We start from the raw sequence: 16959 nt of genomic DNA, 5'->3' as shown, positions 1-16959 counted from the left end.
AGCTTCATGTCTTAGTAGCAAAGTTTCAACCTCATCAATAGTGAGAGGTTCAAACTTGTTGCAGATCAGAGACATTATAGACTCATACTCCTTAGGAAGTCCTTCGAGGATAACATCGAGATGCTCTTAAAGAGTAATGGAAACACTAATAGGATCCAGAGAATTATCAAGTGTTTGAATGTGAAGAAGATATTTTGACAGTGACCCATTTGTCAAAGCAACACTTTCAAGCTCAGTTTAAAGTTGATGTGTCATGGGGCATATGTATGCCTGTCGTGGCTACGGGATATCTATCAGACGAGATGCGAGGCCCGACATTGGATTGTTGTAGCTCATGTGTATCTCCTACACTTGGTTGGTTGCACTCTTTTTGCTAACAAGAGTGCAACACATGCTCATGTAGTTCATTTGGACGCTTTTCGAGACTTGGCTTAGAGTGGGAGCTATGCATGGGGAGCTGCCGCCCTGGTGCATATGTATGATCAGTTAAATGATGCTTCTCAGAGCACTGGCCAACAACTTGTTGGTTATATTACTTTATTACAGGTAAATTTTGTGTTTGTAATATGTTAGATTGGATTATGATGTAAATATGTTTTTAATATGTTTATTTGACATTTATTTTATGTTCATGTCATGTTTGTAGTGTTGGATATATGAGCACTTTCCTAATGTTCATGCGAGTGTGACTGATGATGGGTATGATGAGACGTCACCACGTGTCTGCCGGTGGCTTACTATGAAGGCTTATATGAAGGGATTAAAAGCTTCTCTGTACTGGACACGTATAGATGCACTGACGATTCCTGACGTATGCTGGATGCCTTATGTTGACCACTGAGGAGTTAGGGCGTTTGACCTCATTTCATGCTTTTAGGGTGAACTTAGATGGGGTCCCATTGTGGTCACACTTCGACCAGAGAGGGTGGTGCAACAGTTTGGCTACGTTCAGACCATCCTTCCACCGCCTATTAGTGTCACCTTGTCATATGAGGATATCGACGACAGGTGGATGCATTACTTGGACCATCTAGCAGCTGCGGGACAAGTTTGTCTTGTGCTTGGGCAGTGTTCAACAGATTACATGGCCTGGTTCTTTGGGATATCTCATCCGTTTATCACACCTACACAGGCAGTTGATCAGCCCAGACATCCACCTATCCCACAACATGAGGCATACGTGGAACCAAATATCCCGGAGGTCCCAGTGGCACCATAAGCTGGACCATCACACGCAGCTGATCCACCCAGACATCCAGTGGTAAGATTAGTTGCTTTAATGTTTTATAAAATGCTATTTATTTTAAATGTTGTAATAAATGTGTTTTTTAAATGTGATAGGATGCTTACGAAGCGATCGCAAAAAGGTTGAAGCGTGTGCTTAACCTAAGGATGGTCACTGCAGGCACAGAGTTACATAACATCATGGAAGACTGCCTCAGGATCGCTAGGGGTGTCACCTCAGATGGAAATGTTTATGTTAGGGAACGACGAAGATGGCGCACAGATCATTCATAGATTATGTTTATATCTTGTATTTGACAACATTTTTGTTTTTCCTAACCTTTTGTATTTGTTACATTATTTTGCGTATAACTTTTATTGAAGGTTTTTGTAGTTATATGTGTCTTCTATTATCCGAAATTTTTGTGTTCACATGATCGTTCACATTTTTATGTTTATTCTCATTGTGCACCGCAAACTGAATTAATCTATGACTTATGACAAAAAAATTAAAATTGTGAAATGGATTACTTGATTCAGCCCATCTAATCTGATTGGATCAAGTTGATCCACTTCTTACGCATTTGTTAGTTCAATTTAAGTTGATTAGTTAACCTAAAATTTTTCTACTTAACCTAAATTTTTCTACTTAACACAATTTTAACTTCTTTATCCCTTCATAATTGAATGGCTACAAAATGTTACTGATGCATAAGTACATTATAAATTTAAGTGATTTAATTTTATTTACAAGTACATTCTTTATGTAACCTTTCTTTAATTCACGGACACATTGATTTGTTAAGTTAAACTAGTCGTTACCCTTTAAGTTGATTTGTTAAGCTAAAAATTAGACTCACTATCTTCAATGTACCAAAACAAAATGATTTCCAAACACGTGACCGACACATATAATGTGGTGCACAGAAGAATCTGGTGGTGGTTGACTTTTAAGAGGAAAAAATGTCATGCTTTGTTGTCGGGACAACAATACAAGGATTACATTATACCTTGATGCAATGACATATCCCATCTTCGTTATATCCATGCACTTATCCATACTAACCTGAATCAAACAAATATACAAATCAAAGTTATTTAAAGTTTGTTCTTAAAAAAAAAAACCAAAACAACATACCTTGGAAAACCCATCAACAAGTAGGGATCGCCTTAATTCGTCAAATCTATCTGTGCCACCGAAGAGGTTGATATAGTCATCTGACCATTTGCCAAGTTCTTTAACCAATTGGTTGCACACCAATGACCAAGAATCTTCGCCCATACCTAATACAGCGACAATGGACCGATATCCACAATTACCGTCCGCTTTCACATCCACAATGTTGTCAATGAAACCCTGTATAAATGGTTCAAATTGATCCAACATCGGGATGATCCTTGTTGGCTTCGGCTGGTCCGAAGATGATGCATTACGCTTCACTGAAGAGTTGCTATTTTGAACAGAATGGAAAACATCAACAAAGTCATGCTTTGTTGATCTTTGGTTTCTGTTCATCGGTTTGTTTGGTGCACCTTTAGTGTTGACCTTTGATGGAGGAGGACACATAGAGTTTTGATCAGGATATGCAATTTCTCGAAGTTTACTCTTGAGTACTTTACCACAAACATCAAGTTCCTCAAATCTTTTAGATATGGTCTCAATCTCTTCCTTGATGGTGACTTCGGCCTCACATAACCCTTGGTCGGAAAAAATAAGTTTCCTCCCAAACATATGGATTGAATCTAGAGGGATGCTGCCAACAGCATACCTAGATAGCTTACATGCACAAGGAAGACCGTGCATGGTTCTCATGACACAACCACAAGAAAAAGGATTGTTGCCAGCATAATGTACACGCTCAAACTCAGCAGCAATCTCATTTAAAGCGTACCTTGAAACCATTTCAAGAAGCCTCTTTTATAAGGTTTTTTTAAATACATGTCCAACCACATGTGTACTTGTTTCAAAGGATGCTTTAATTTGAGTGTGCTGTAGCATAATCATGTTGTTCATGGCATCCTAAACACTACACAAGTCTCCAAGACTATTATGTAATACTCTTTTTAATGCCCAATGAACAGATTCAACCCTACATGTGAAACACACAAAAAACAATAAATAGATACAATAATTAAATTCCATGAATTCATAAACCTTACTAGAAAAACTTGAACATTTTAATACCTGTTTGTTGTTGTGTTGCCTAAGTACATCACCTTATTCGTCCAGGATGTAACATACTTTTCCTTGTGTGGGATTCTCCATGTTTCCTTAACATAGTCAACGAACATTGGCCAAGGTGAGCAAGCCATTTGAAACTTCTGAAGGCACTCATGAAACTGCTGTTATAAGGACAATCAACCAGGCTACCCCAGGCATCCATGACATACTCCCAAGCATTTTTTTTACCAATTAGGGATTTGCATTTGGCCTTGACATTCTTGTCGATGTGAAACCTGTACAACAAGTTTGTACACTCGGGGAACATAATTTTCACTTCATTCATCAATGCTAAGTCTCTGTCAGTCACAATAACTATAAGGAGACAATCACGTCTTAAAAATAGATCTCGAAACCGTTCCAAAGCCCATACAACATTATTAACACGTTCACCCTCCAGATATACAAACCTAGCAGAGAATGTCATCCTCGTTGGTGTCACCCCAACAAAGTCAAGTAGTGGGAGTTTGTACTTGTTTGTTTTGTAGGTACTGTCTATCAAAAACACCAAATGACATGCATTGCATAACTTCACTACATCAGGGTGACACCAAAATAGATCACGTACCACAAATTCATCCTTTAATCTATGCTAATGAATATATTGATCACGTTCAAGAAGCTTCATTAGATGTTGCATTTCAGTATCACTTCCTTTAATGGAAGGACGATATACACTTCTTGCATTGTATATTTGTTTGATAGTTGTGCAACTATTGGCATTGTGCTCCTTCAATGTTAGCAGGATGTTTCTTGGTTTCACCATCGACTTTGTCATATCAGTAATAATTGTCTTCTCATCCTTAGTCAATTGCCCAGCGTATAAATGTCCAACTAATGACTTGACCAATTCATGATTATGAATCCCACAGATCAACTTCACCATCCAACCTTGCCCTCCAATCATTGGTTTCCCACGAAGCTTGAAGGGACAACCACATTTCCTACTCTCAGTTTCTCTTCTAACAAATTCTTTCTTCCTACACTTATACTGACCACTCCTTTCACAACCAATTAACACAAATGAATTTCTTCCTCTAGTACCAATATGTGTGTCAAACCTCATAATGACTGCAACAAATCTGTTTTCATGGGCAACCGATCGAGCCCACTGCAAAACATCATCTCGGGTACCAAAGACCTACAACGCAACCCAGACAATTTATTTTTTTATACAAAACATACATTCAATCAAATGACTCAAAATAATGAACATTATTACCTGAGAAGTATTAAAAGCATCCGAACAATCAACATGTGATTCATTCACACCACATTCTTATTCATTTTCATAATCCATATCAACTTCTTGAGACATTGTATTGTCATACGTCAATTCATCTTAGTCCATCTTAACAACAAATTAAAAAATTATACATCATACACAAGTCTACATAATTTTTTTGTTCACACCATATTAGCAAAACTAAAATTAGTCCCTCGTAGTACTTTTTATTTAGTCCTTAACATCAAAATTTGATAAATATCATCAAAATATATTAACTACATACATATTACCAACTAATACAACTACATTCAAAATTTAGAACTAAATAATTTACTTAAACTAAATAAAAATTTTGCACCTAATTTTTCACTTTCTACTTATACTATATTTAATTTGTAATAACTAAATAATTTATAATTTCTACAAAAAAATTACATGATAGGGACTACAAAAACACAATAATAAAAAAATTTACGAAACATCTTATTTAACATAAAAATACTTCAAATAAATACAAATTTTGCACCTTAATAATATCATTTTTTACTTATACTATATTTAACATGTAATAACTTAATAATTCCTAATTAACAAAAAAATATAAAAAACTATAACTAACAACTAATTTAACATTTTACTACTTCAAATAAATACAATTATTGTACCTAAATAATTTAATATTTTACTTACACTATAAATAATTTGTAATAAATAAATTATCCACAATTTCAAAAATATGTAATAAAAAAATAACATATTAATAATGTTATTAAATCTAAATTATTCACAAATTAAAAAATAATCTAAAAAAAACAAAGCTTACGGATGAAGTACATTCGTATAAAGCATACGGATGTAGTACATCCGTATGCTTTATACGGATGAAGTTCATGCGTATAAACGGATGTACTACATTCGTAAGCTTTATATTGATGAACTTCATCCGTATGTTTCAAAATACAACATATGAATGAAATACATTCGTATAAATCATATGGATGAACTACATTCGTATGATTCTTATGGATGAACTACATCCGTATGTTGTAATTCTTACTTATGGATATACTTCATCCGTATACAACTTATGGATTTACTTTATCCGTATGTTAATAATACCAGATCTACTAGAATACCAGTTACTAAAAGAAAACCGGAAAATGTGTACCTCCGCCCAAATAAAACCACTACCGGTAAGACTTTCACCTCCACCGAATCGATACCTCTCTCAACACTTGCAAAAACGACCACCAACGAGAGAAACCGGACCACAATGAAAAGAACCAAGCTTTCAACACAATAAAAACATAGAATGGGTGCCAATTTATAGAAAAACAGTGAGGGACATTATTGGCATTTTAAAGATGTGTTGGGTGCACCTAGCAACACCCATAAAAGTTCTCTAAAAGCCTAAAAGTTGAATTTTTAATAATGAGACCCAAATTAAATCTAGTTTTTTTTGTTTTGTCCAGCTCAATATAAACCTGCCCTACGCATTAGGCCAAGTAAGTTATTTTGCCATCTCTAGAGTTCTTATTTGATAAACATAGGACTAATTGCTAAGATTTCAAGAAAGTGAGAGTAGGAGTTAATGATAAAGAATCATACTTTACTCTTTTCTACCTTTGGATCTTTGTTTCCTTGAGTCTTTTAAGTCATTTTAGTGATGTCTAAAGTCCTTTTTAGTTAGGTTTTAATTCACAACTAACCACTAACCGTGACAATTTGATCTTCGATTATCTTAATTAAGCTAATAATTAGGACGTGGCGCCTAACCATATCTACATAAGATGATACTCTACTCACTATTTTTATTAGTTGTTGATCAATACATTTGTTGAGTTAGATTTCATTTAATGCTCACATTCCATATTTCCATTCTCATCCTTTCGTACATTACCTCAAACCCAAAACCTAACAGTCAAGGCACACAGCTTCTTTGACATAGCAACAACCTAATTTAAAAAGTAGTCAAGTACACAACTTGTCATCAATTATGATTATTAATTGTGAAATGATTTTAGAATATCTACAATTTATAATTGTCTATTAAGTTGTTTAAGAGTTTTTGGTCGGTTTTACACTCCACTTTAAACTTACTTTTTAAAAAAATTTCTTTTAATGGTTAACATTAAATGAGTTACTTAAATGGACATGAAAATATATTTTTTGTTGTTTAAAATTGGTTAAGCAATGTCGCTTATACAATTGTGCTTATATGAACAATATCATTTCATTCCCTCCAATGATAAATTATATTAAATAATGTTGCTTAACTTGAAGCAACAACCATCATAAGCAACAATATTAGAGATTGTTTAAAATGGAAAGACAAGATATGTTGGTTATAAAAGAAAACAATAATTGTTAATATTATATTAAAATACATAAAAAAGTGAACTTAAATAATATACTGAAAAATTAAAACTACCTTTACTTGATGAGTTAACCTTTTTAACAATTCAATTTGTCATTATATTACTGTTTTCCCCCCTTAAATAATAAACTTTCATATTAAATGTTTGAGGTGCTTCAATATATAATTTAAGATGAAGCATCTTGATAAACATATAGTACTTGCATTTTTTTTTTATCATTTGATTTGGAGAGGTGGTAAGGGACTATATATTGGCGAATCCTCAACCTTATATTCAACTCTGTAACAAATTTCTGCACCATTTCCCTCCTAACTATATCACTCTTGTTCAATATATGTATCATCTCTCTCTCTCTCCACACTAACTACTACCTAAAATGTGGTACACTCAGGGCCGGTCTTGATATTCGGTAGGTCCTGAGTGAAAAAATAAAATAAAATAAAGACTTCTTATATATATCAGTATTTTAAATGAGTGTTGCTATTTAGCATGAACATCTATTTGCACAAATCACACAAAAGTAACATTCAACAGCTGGGCTTTTTTTATAAAAAAAATTAATTAAATAATTAAGAAAATAAAAAAATGGAATTTCACAGAATACACAGTTGGTGTGTTCTGACGAAAAATCTTTTCTTAACTTTTAGCATTTTCCATTTTAAAATTTATATATATATATATATATATATATATTTTTTTTTTTTTTCTTCAATAAACTCTTGTGTTATTTTTATCATCGGCAAAATTTTTTCTCTGAAATTGTCGCGCCACCGATTACCTAAATTTTTTTGAAGTTTGACTAATATATTTTAAATGAGTTAAAGTTTGAGTTTAATTTGATTAAAACCTGAATTTACTTATTTAAAATTTATTTATTTTTTTCTTCTATCAATTTTTTAAGTGAAAAATAGTTTAATAATTTAACATTCAATAAATAATTTTATGCTAAAAAGTAAAGTAATCTAATAACCATTCCAATAAAATATGAATTTGACTCATTTAAATAATTAAATTTAACTATAAATATAAATAAATATTCAATAAGCTAAGCATCAATAATTTACAGAAAAAACTTGTGTAAAAAAATAATTTACACTTTTACAGAAAAACTGAATTCATTTCACCCTTAATTTTGTAAATACCCTTCTTATTTAATGCTACTTTTTTTTGCCTTTCATTTTAACTAATGAATTAACTTATGCAAAAAAAAAAGTCTAATATCTAATAGCTATGATTGATGAAGCTGAGAAGGCATGTTTGCAATTACAACGTAACTTATATTAGACTTAACTTAATATTTATCCTAAATTCCTAATCCAGTAATCCTATAAATAATTTTTTTTATAAACATTATTGATTTTTTAAAACAAAATAAATTACAAATTCAGAAGTGAAAGTGATGCACATACCGGAAGGGCAACAGGCCTTATTTGAGTTCCGTTCCAGTCACTTTGTGTCTCTCCCTCTCCGCTCCTCTGTCACAAATCACAATTGCGGAAAGGTTGGATTGATGGTCTCCTGGATAGTAGACTCACAGTGTAGTAAACGGAAGTTTCAAAGTGCAATGTAGAAAGAAAGTCTCATTGCCTTATACCAGTATATGACTAATCAATAATTTCTTCCAATTTTCATGTCATTTATATCAAAAGAAATTGTATTGGTTGCCACAAATTTAGAAAATGGGAAGTTCCTCTAATGTTTTGGGGGAAACAAAATGTTTAATCAGTTGAAACATTTGCAATTTGTGGTTAGTAAATTAAAGATTGAATAGGAGAAGAAAAGCTGATGATATAAAAAGGTATGATTTTTTTTTTTTTTTGCAGTAAAAGAAAAGCTAACATAAAAAGGTAGAATCACTTTTTTTTTTTTTTGCTGAAAAATTACACATCTGAGTGGTTTTTGGGGGCCCTGCCAATAATGGGCCCAGGGCAAACGCCCTTGCTTCCAAGCCTCAGGTTTGGCACAGGGTATACTTTACATTTTTGACTGAAGAAATGTGGAGGTTGCTAACTTCCACGTTATTAAGACTTGTACATGAGAGGAAAAAAAAAGAAAAAGGAAACCTACTGTTTTCTCATCCCTATATAACTGCTTGTCCTCATTTCTAAGATGGCAAGTGAAGAGGATGAGAAAAAGATGGAACTGGAACATGTGACCAGCTTGTCAAGAAGAGATCATGAAAGACCAAATCCCTTTTTTCGAGTGAGAGCAGTTAGCTTGGGTGGTTGGTTGGTTACTGAAGGTTGGATCAAACCTTCTCTCTTCGATGGCATTCCAAACAAAGACTTATTGGTTAGTAAATCATATAAATGGCTGCACTACAATATAATTATCATTATGCATGTTAATCTTATAATTTATATATATATTTAATATGTGGTGTACAAACAGTGGTACAAAGTTAGAAATTAGGATCTTGTATTATCTATCTAAACTACTTGTCCTTATGCCAAACACACATATGGTGAAACCAAAATTATGACAGCATTGACAATTATAATAGTGATGGTCAAACAACAATATTAAAGAAAAAAGTGATATAATAATTAAGATATTTTAAAACATGATAATTAGATTTTTTTTAAATTTGAATTTTATTTGTTAAATTTTTTTAAAATTTAATGAACACATGAGATTTTAATAAATTCTTAAGTATTTTAATTTAGTATTTTTATTAATTTTAATTTAATAATTGAATTCTCATATTTTTCATATATACATATACCTCTTTATTAATTGTCAAGCTAAATTCTTCTTCTAAATTTTTGTAGGATGGAACTAGTCTTCGGTTCAAGTCTGTGTCAACAGGGAAATATCTATGTGCCAAGTCTGGAGGGGGAAATGTCCTACTTGCGAACGGCACAGGTGCTTCAACGGCTTGGGAAACAATTACAGTGAGTGACCAAAATGATGATACTACATGTACTATATACTATATATACATTCATTAATTCAATAACAACAATATTGCATATAAAATGAGTGATGCAAGGTGTGAATATTTGATTATTTATGTTTTGTCATTTGTGTATAGTTGTGGAGGATAAACGAAGATACTTTCAGACTCAGGGTGTTCAACAAACAGTTTGTGGGGTTAGATGGGATTAACGTTGTTGCTGTTTCCGATACTCCCATCCATTCTGACACGTTTCGAATAGTAAAAGAAAGTGACAGTTCAAGTCGTGTTCGAATCAAAGCACCCAATGGGCACTTTATGCAGGTGATCCTATATGTTTTTGTTATCTTTTCTCCTTGTTTTTATTGTTTCAGTGAAAGAAGAACACGAAATTAAGATGCTTCTTCTGCCTTATAACGAAAATTTGTAGACTTAATCTATTCCAAAAAATAAACTTTTAATTGAAGAGTTATTTAATCGAACAACTCTAGCAATATATAACTTAATGTGAACTAAGGAAATCTAACTCAATTATTTGAGTAATGTATTATTGTAAATTTTTTAATATCAATCGAAGTTCAATCATATGATTTACGAACTAAACAAAATATAACTTAATGTGATTTTCACCTCTATCTGTACATGTCTATGAAATATACAGTAGTAACAATTTAGTATGCATATTTATATACTGTTAGTATCATAATATTTCATGGTATGGACTTGAAGGCAAAGACAGAGGAGCTGGTGATTGCTGATGTTTCCAATGCTAACGGATGGGGAGATGATGACCCAACCATCTTTGAGATGACAATCGTTGCAACCTTACAAGGGGAATTCCAATTGACAAATGGCTATGGGCCAAATAAAGCTCCGGAAATTATGAAGGTAAGATTAATTGGAATACTTTTTTTAGAAGCAAAATTTTGTTATAAATAAAGTACAAAGGTATTTTAATCCATTACATCAGTCTTACAAGGCCAATTTAATTAAAAGATAAAAAAGACAAGGGTCAATATACCAATTTAAAAGTGCATTGAATACTACTCATTTTGACCGTGTATCATACCCATGATCTAACATTTTTAAATACCATTAATCAAGTTAATGAAAACACTCTCAAACACAATTTGGTTACGTATGTACAATCCAAGTTGAGTAATGGACCACAACGTACGTGGGAAATAAAATGTTGAACTAGACACAACTGCTCCCAAAAGAAAGCTAAATTGTGAACATAAATTATGCATGACTCGGCATTAGATCTGAAATATTGTCAAAGAAATAAGTTATTCTTATTTTCCTAAAATAAGAATTAGTACAAACAAGATGTGCTTTGCACGTGAAACAATTGATACCCATCTTCTGCACAAGTTAATTCGAATTAAGAATGTATTTATAATGACTCGGTAAGATATATAACAACACACTTTGAGTGGAATTGAACTCTTCTAAAATTTAGTTCTTAAAGATAATAGAATGAGCAGTGTTAAAACTCCTAGATATATAGTTGCTGAGACTATACAAAAGAATAAGTTGATTTAGCTGTAAACATTCTAACGAAGTCCTCATTTGACACACCGATTGATTCGGTAAGCATAGAACTTACCCGTTTATGTATAAACTAATTAAGAGAGTGTAGAGAAATTGGAGATAGGGACTTGATTTTCTTGGTGCCCATTTTCAATTATTTATTTATTTAAAATTATGATCATGTCTTCAAATCTGATGCTGACAAAAATATTGTAATGTGAATGCTGATGGTGATCTAATTAAGCATTTATTTTCTTTCAGGAACATTGGAACACTTTTATTGTTGAAGATGATTTCAAGTTCATGAAGAGTCATGGATTAGATGCTGCTAGAATTCCCGTTGGCTGGTGGATAGCAAGTGATCCATATCCACCCCCACCTTATGTCGGGGGTTCCTTGCACGCATTAGACAATGCCTTCAAGTGGGCACAGTAAGTACATATATTAATATTACAACACATTTTCTATATAACATCTTATTAGGAAAGAAAGAAATGAGAGATAGATGAAAAGTAGTTTTAGGATTCATTCAATTCATTCATTCATTAAAGTATTACAAAATTGATGTATTTATACAAAGATGGAAAATAACTAACTAGAGTAACCAACACTAACTTACTCAAATAACTTCTAGTAACTATAACTTGAGTAACCAACTAATTTACACAAATAACTTCTAATAACTAACTAAATTAATTTTATATCTAATACCCCCCGCAAGTTGGAATGTGTTGAAAACACTTCTAGCTTGGAGAATACAATATATCAACATTAAAGAAGAAAGAGAAAAGAAAAAAAATATGAAAACATGAAATATAGCGAAACATGTCGAAAATATTTTGGTCAAAACAAAAACTTCGAGAAATCTTCGACCAACTTCGATTGCTTCCAAGAGGCCAAAGCAAGCATCAAAGCTTGTTGGTAAAAACTTTGGTGACGAAGGACAAGAAATTGTAACTGACACGCTCGAAGAAGTACCACAATGCGGTGGCATAAACGAGCACCGCAACCGCTCCACGCCAATTCATCCACAACACCACATCAGCAATTAAGCCTTTGCCGAGAACACGATGAAAGGATGAGAAACTTAGGCAATGCCAAAATTGTTAGAAAAATGAAGAATGAAGGGTTAGAATCATCAATGGCAGCCATGGCCATGAGAGAAAAAAAAAAAAGAACCAACCAGACATCCGAAAAGTCCCCTTAAAAAATGATTCATAAGGGGATGACCTATCCAGTTATATAAGAACTTAATCATTAATGACATCCATGACCATGAGAGAGAGAAAAAAAAAGAACCAACCAGGCATCCGAAAGGTCCCCTGAAAAAACGATTCATAAGGGGATGACCTATCCAGTTATATAAGAACTTAATCATCAATGACATCCATGGCCATGAGAGAAAAAAAAAATTAAAGTATTACAAAATTGATGTATTTATACAAAGATGGAAAATAACTAACTAGAGTAACCAACACTAACTTACTCAAACAACTTCTAATAACTATAACTTGAGTAACCAACTAATTTACACAAATAACTTCTAATAACTAACTAAATTAATTTTATGTGTAATACATCTTTCTCTATATATATTGTGCGTAATTCATAAAAATTTCTGGGAGTATTAACGTAATTTGCTCATGAAAATTTAATGGTTTGACTATTGATGAGGTTGATATAACACAAAAATAACAAAGTTTGGTTTATACTTATCTTCTTACAGGAAACATGGATTGAAAATCATTATCGATCTTCATGCTGCACCCGGCTCACAAAATGGCTTTGACAGCAGCTCTACAAGAGATGGTTCTCTAGAGTGGGGAAAAACATATGAAAACATCAAGCAAACAGTTTACGTTATAGACTTCCTAACTGCCAGGTTCTTATACATAATTTACTAAGATTAACATTAAAAAAAAAAAGTATATGCACTTACCATAAACGCATAGATGGTTGTCTCAACTTAAGTAGAGGTCTTTAGTTTGAATACTAAATATGTTACTGCATCAAATAGTTTGAATACTAAATATGTTTTTTTATCACATACAATTTTCATATTCAACTTAATCAGAATTACCTCTAATAAAAAATATTTATGGTCTTGACCAAAAAAATGTTTTTATATTATCATTCCAACCATAATTCACTATATGTAAAATTAATTTATTAAATTTAATAATAACTATCTTAAAATTTATACAAATTATTGAAGTTGATTTTCAATTATTTGACTGTCTAAAAAATTGTAAACATATTAAACCTTATGTTATCTTAAAAAATGCACATTGACTTGATATAACTAGATAAATTTCTGGCTAGTTATGTGACGAGAACAACCATTTAAAAAAAAAATTAAAATCTTTGAAAACTAGAAAAATAAATTTAAATTAGAACTAAGATTAAATTAAACTAATTTTATGAGTGATGATACATGGATACTCATGTTTTTTATACACTTAACAAATACTGTTTATTTCTCTCTATCTCTCTATCTCTATATGTCAAATCACATCACTTATAAAAGGTATATTTTTTTCAATTTTATCTTTCTCTTATCATTAGCATATTATATATATATGAGATATATAACTAGTGCCATGTTTCTAAACCTTGAAGGTATGCAAAAAACCCGAGCCTTTACGCAGTTGAGCTCTTAAACGAGCCTTTGTTTCCTAACGTGACTCTAGAGAGCTTGACCAAGTACTACAATGATGCTTACAATGCAGTGCGCAGGCACTCTTCCACAGCTTATGTGGTGTTATCAAATAGGTTGGATCTCTCAAGTCAACTAGAAATCCCAAACACCAAGGAACTCTTCCCTCTTGCCACAGGCCTTAGGCGATGTGTGATTGATGTCCACTACTACAATCTCTATTATGATATATTTGAAGACATGAATGCGCAAGAGAACATTGATTTCATCTACAAAGTCCGTTCATCACAGTTGGATAATATTACAACCGTAGATGGTCCTCTCACTTTCGTGGGTAAGTAATCATCTACACTTTCCATTTTCCCTTACATAAACACCTTTCACACAAGTAATTGTAATAATCATTTGTTATAATTACTTAAATCCTATTTTAGATGATTTTTATTTTTGAGTTTTAAATTTTTTAAAAATAACAATAAGTTTTTAGTTTTTGTTTCAAAAAATTTTAACATCAATTTTTAAAACATGATTAGTTTCAAAATAAACTCATCTTAAAAATTTCATATCGTATTACAATTTGTTTAAGAGCACTTTTGTGTGATGGTGACGACAATGATAATGTATGTGATGTTAGTAGAATAGTGACAGTAAAAATACTCGTGGTGATCGACTGATCGTGGTGATAGTGACGATAGTGGTAGATGACAGTGGTAATAGTGATGGTAACATTGGTGGTGGTGGTGGTAATGGCAAAGGTGACATTAGTGGTGGTGACAACAATGGCGATGGAGGTAAAAATGTCAATGGTGTCTATGTCAATTGTGGTGTAGTAACGATGGTTAGGTGGTTGTGGTAGCGATGACGAAGGTGATATTGTTGGTGGTGGTGGTGATAGCAATGTTGTGGTGATGATGATGGTAGTGATAGCAATGCCTGTGGTGATTATGATGTCAATGGTAACAATGGTGGTGATGATAACGGTGTTAGTGGTGTCACCAAGTGGTAGTGGTTGTTTCGACGATGATGTTGGTGGTAATGGTGACAATGACATTGATAGTTGTGGTGGTAGCAATGCCGGTGGTGATGATAATATCAGTGGCGATAGTGGTGGTAGTAGCGGTTAGTGATGGTAATGGTGGCAATCAGATATGATGGTGACAATGATAATGATGGTGGTGGTATAGTGGTGATGATGATGACAGAGATGATAGTAGTAGTGGTAACAACAAAAAGCGTCATTGTTAAATGTGAGAAATGTTTGTGTTTTCTTAAACTAAAAACCAAATTGACAATTTTTTCTTGGTTTTGAAAATGATTTAAAAATCATTTTAAGTCCATTTTTGTCAAACACATTTTTGTTTTGAAAATTATGTTTGAAAACCAAAAATAAAAAACTCGCAAACATCCTAAACAAGCCCATAAATTTTAAGGTTGAAAGGTAGTGCTTATTTTGTTTCTTTCTAATTGATGCATTGATTTTGTAGTGCATTTTGTCTCTATTTATCCCTATGATAAGTCCTAATCATGAGAATTCTTTAGTTGGATTAGAGTATCCCTTATATATGCATATAAGCTGATTTGTAGAAACTTTTTTATATAATCTTTTTAAAAGATAATTTTTAATTTATGCCCATGTTTATTTCAATTTATGAACAAAATTATTTTATTTTTTCTTCTAGAAATGTTTGTGGATAAGCTTATTGAAATAATTCCATTGTTTTAAAAAAAACTTATAACATTCATTTTAATAGTTCATTTAAGGTACTCGAATGCATAATTTGTCATCAATTACATGACGAATGATTATGTAATTTATAGCATAAATTTAAATATACATAAATGATGTATTTATTTCTATCTATGAAAATTTGCGAAAGTCAGATTCTCTTAATTTTATGTGGATGTAACTAGAGAAGGTACCGAATTATGTGTCCTTTTACACCAGGAAAAGACTAATTTGTAAGCTGTAACTCTTAATGGATGCTATCTATTTAAATAAGTTTCAAATTAAATTGGGTGGATATTATTTCTATTTCAAGGTGAATGGACTGCTGAGTGGAAGGTTGAAGGGGCTACCAAAAAGGATTATCAAAGATTTGTCAAGGCTGAATTAGATGTTTTTGGGCGAGCAACATTTGGGTGGTGTTATTGGACACTCAAGAACGTCAATAATCATTGGAGTTTGGAATGGATGATCAAGAATGGCTACATTTAAGTTTTAAAAAAATTCCTCTTGCCGTGTGCACCCTCTATTCCTATCATATTATGCCCTTTTAATATTTCTCAATATCAATTATGATATTGATATCATAATTAATGTCTACGTATAGATCTTTAACGTTCTTCACTTCCGGAAAGGCAGAAATATCAAAGTTGTAGACCCTTTCATTAGTGAAAACGGTTCAAAATAATGAAAGTCTCTTCTCTGTTTTTAACATAACATAAAATAATGTTATTACACGCATAACACTGTTTAAACTCGTTCACTCGACTTAATTTGGGTTATTAATTATGCAGTAATGCTATATAATTTACATTTCTGTATTTCTGTAAAGCGATTAATTTATTATGGTGGTTAATGCAAAAATCATTTTTTATTATAAATTCATGAAAGCTCTTATAGTGACACGTGGAATTTATGCGTGATAGATAGTTCTAATCCTATCTTTAAATATATATATATATATATATATATATATATATATATATATATATATATATATATATATATATATATATATATATATACTACTAAAAAAGAGATCTTCTACGACACAGTATTTACGTCGGTTATACGAAAATCGCTGTAATAAATAAAGCGGT

The 16959-nt window shown here is 32.1% G+C and overlaps 2 protein-coding genes across 2 annotated transcripts; both read left to right on the top strand.

Moving 5' to 3' along the window:
* Positions 1 to 474: 474 nt before the first annotated feature.
* LOC114384108 lies at positions 475 to 1518 on the top strand. Its single transcript, XM_028343778.1, has 4 exons — positions 475 to 546; positions 647 to 811; positions 878 to 1201; positions 1342 to 1518. Exons 1-4 carry the CDS (start codon positions 475 to 477, stop codon positions 1516 to 1518), a joined length of 738 nt encoding a protein of 245 aa, XP_028199579.1.
* A 7607-nt stretch (positions 1519 to 9125) lies between these two features.
* LOC114384477 (probable glucan 1,3-beta-glucosidase A) lies at positions 9126 to 16607 on the top strand. The gene is made up of 8 exons (XM_028344145.1): positions 9126 to 9343; positions 9823 to 9945; positions 10086 to 10271; positions 10677 to 10835; positions 11742 to 11911; positions 13207 to 13362; positions 14100 to 14470; positions 16176 to 16607. The coding sequence occupies exons 1-8, from the start codon at positions 9161 to 9163 to the stop codon at positions 16349 to 16351; spliced, it is 1524 nt and encodes a 507-aa protein (XP_028199946.1). The 5' UTR covers positions 9126 to 9160; the 3' UTR covers positions 16352 to 16607.
* Positions 16608 to 16959: the final 352 nt, after the last annotated feature.

The sequence above is a fragment of the Glycine soja genome, chromosome 14 (assembly GCF_004193775.1).
Source record: "Glycine soja cultivar W05 chromosome 14, ASM419377v2, whole genome shotgun sequence".
NCBI classification, from domain to species: Eukaryota; Viridiplantae; Streptophyta; class Magnoliopsida; order Fabales; family Fabaceae; genus Glycine; species Glycine soja.
Note: the sequence above shows the minus strand (reverse complement) of the source record. Positions and strands in the feature narration are given on the sequence as shown.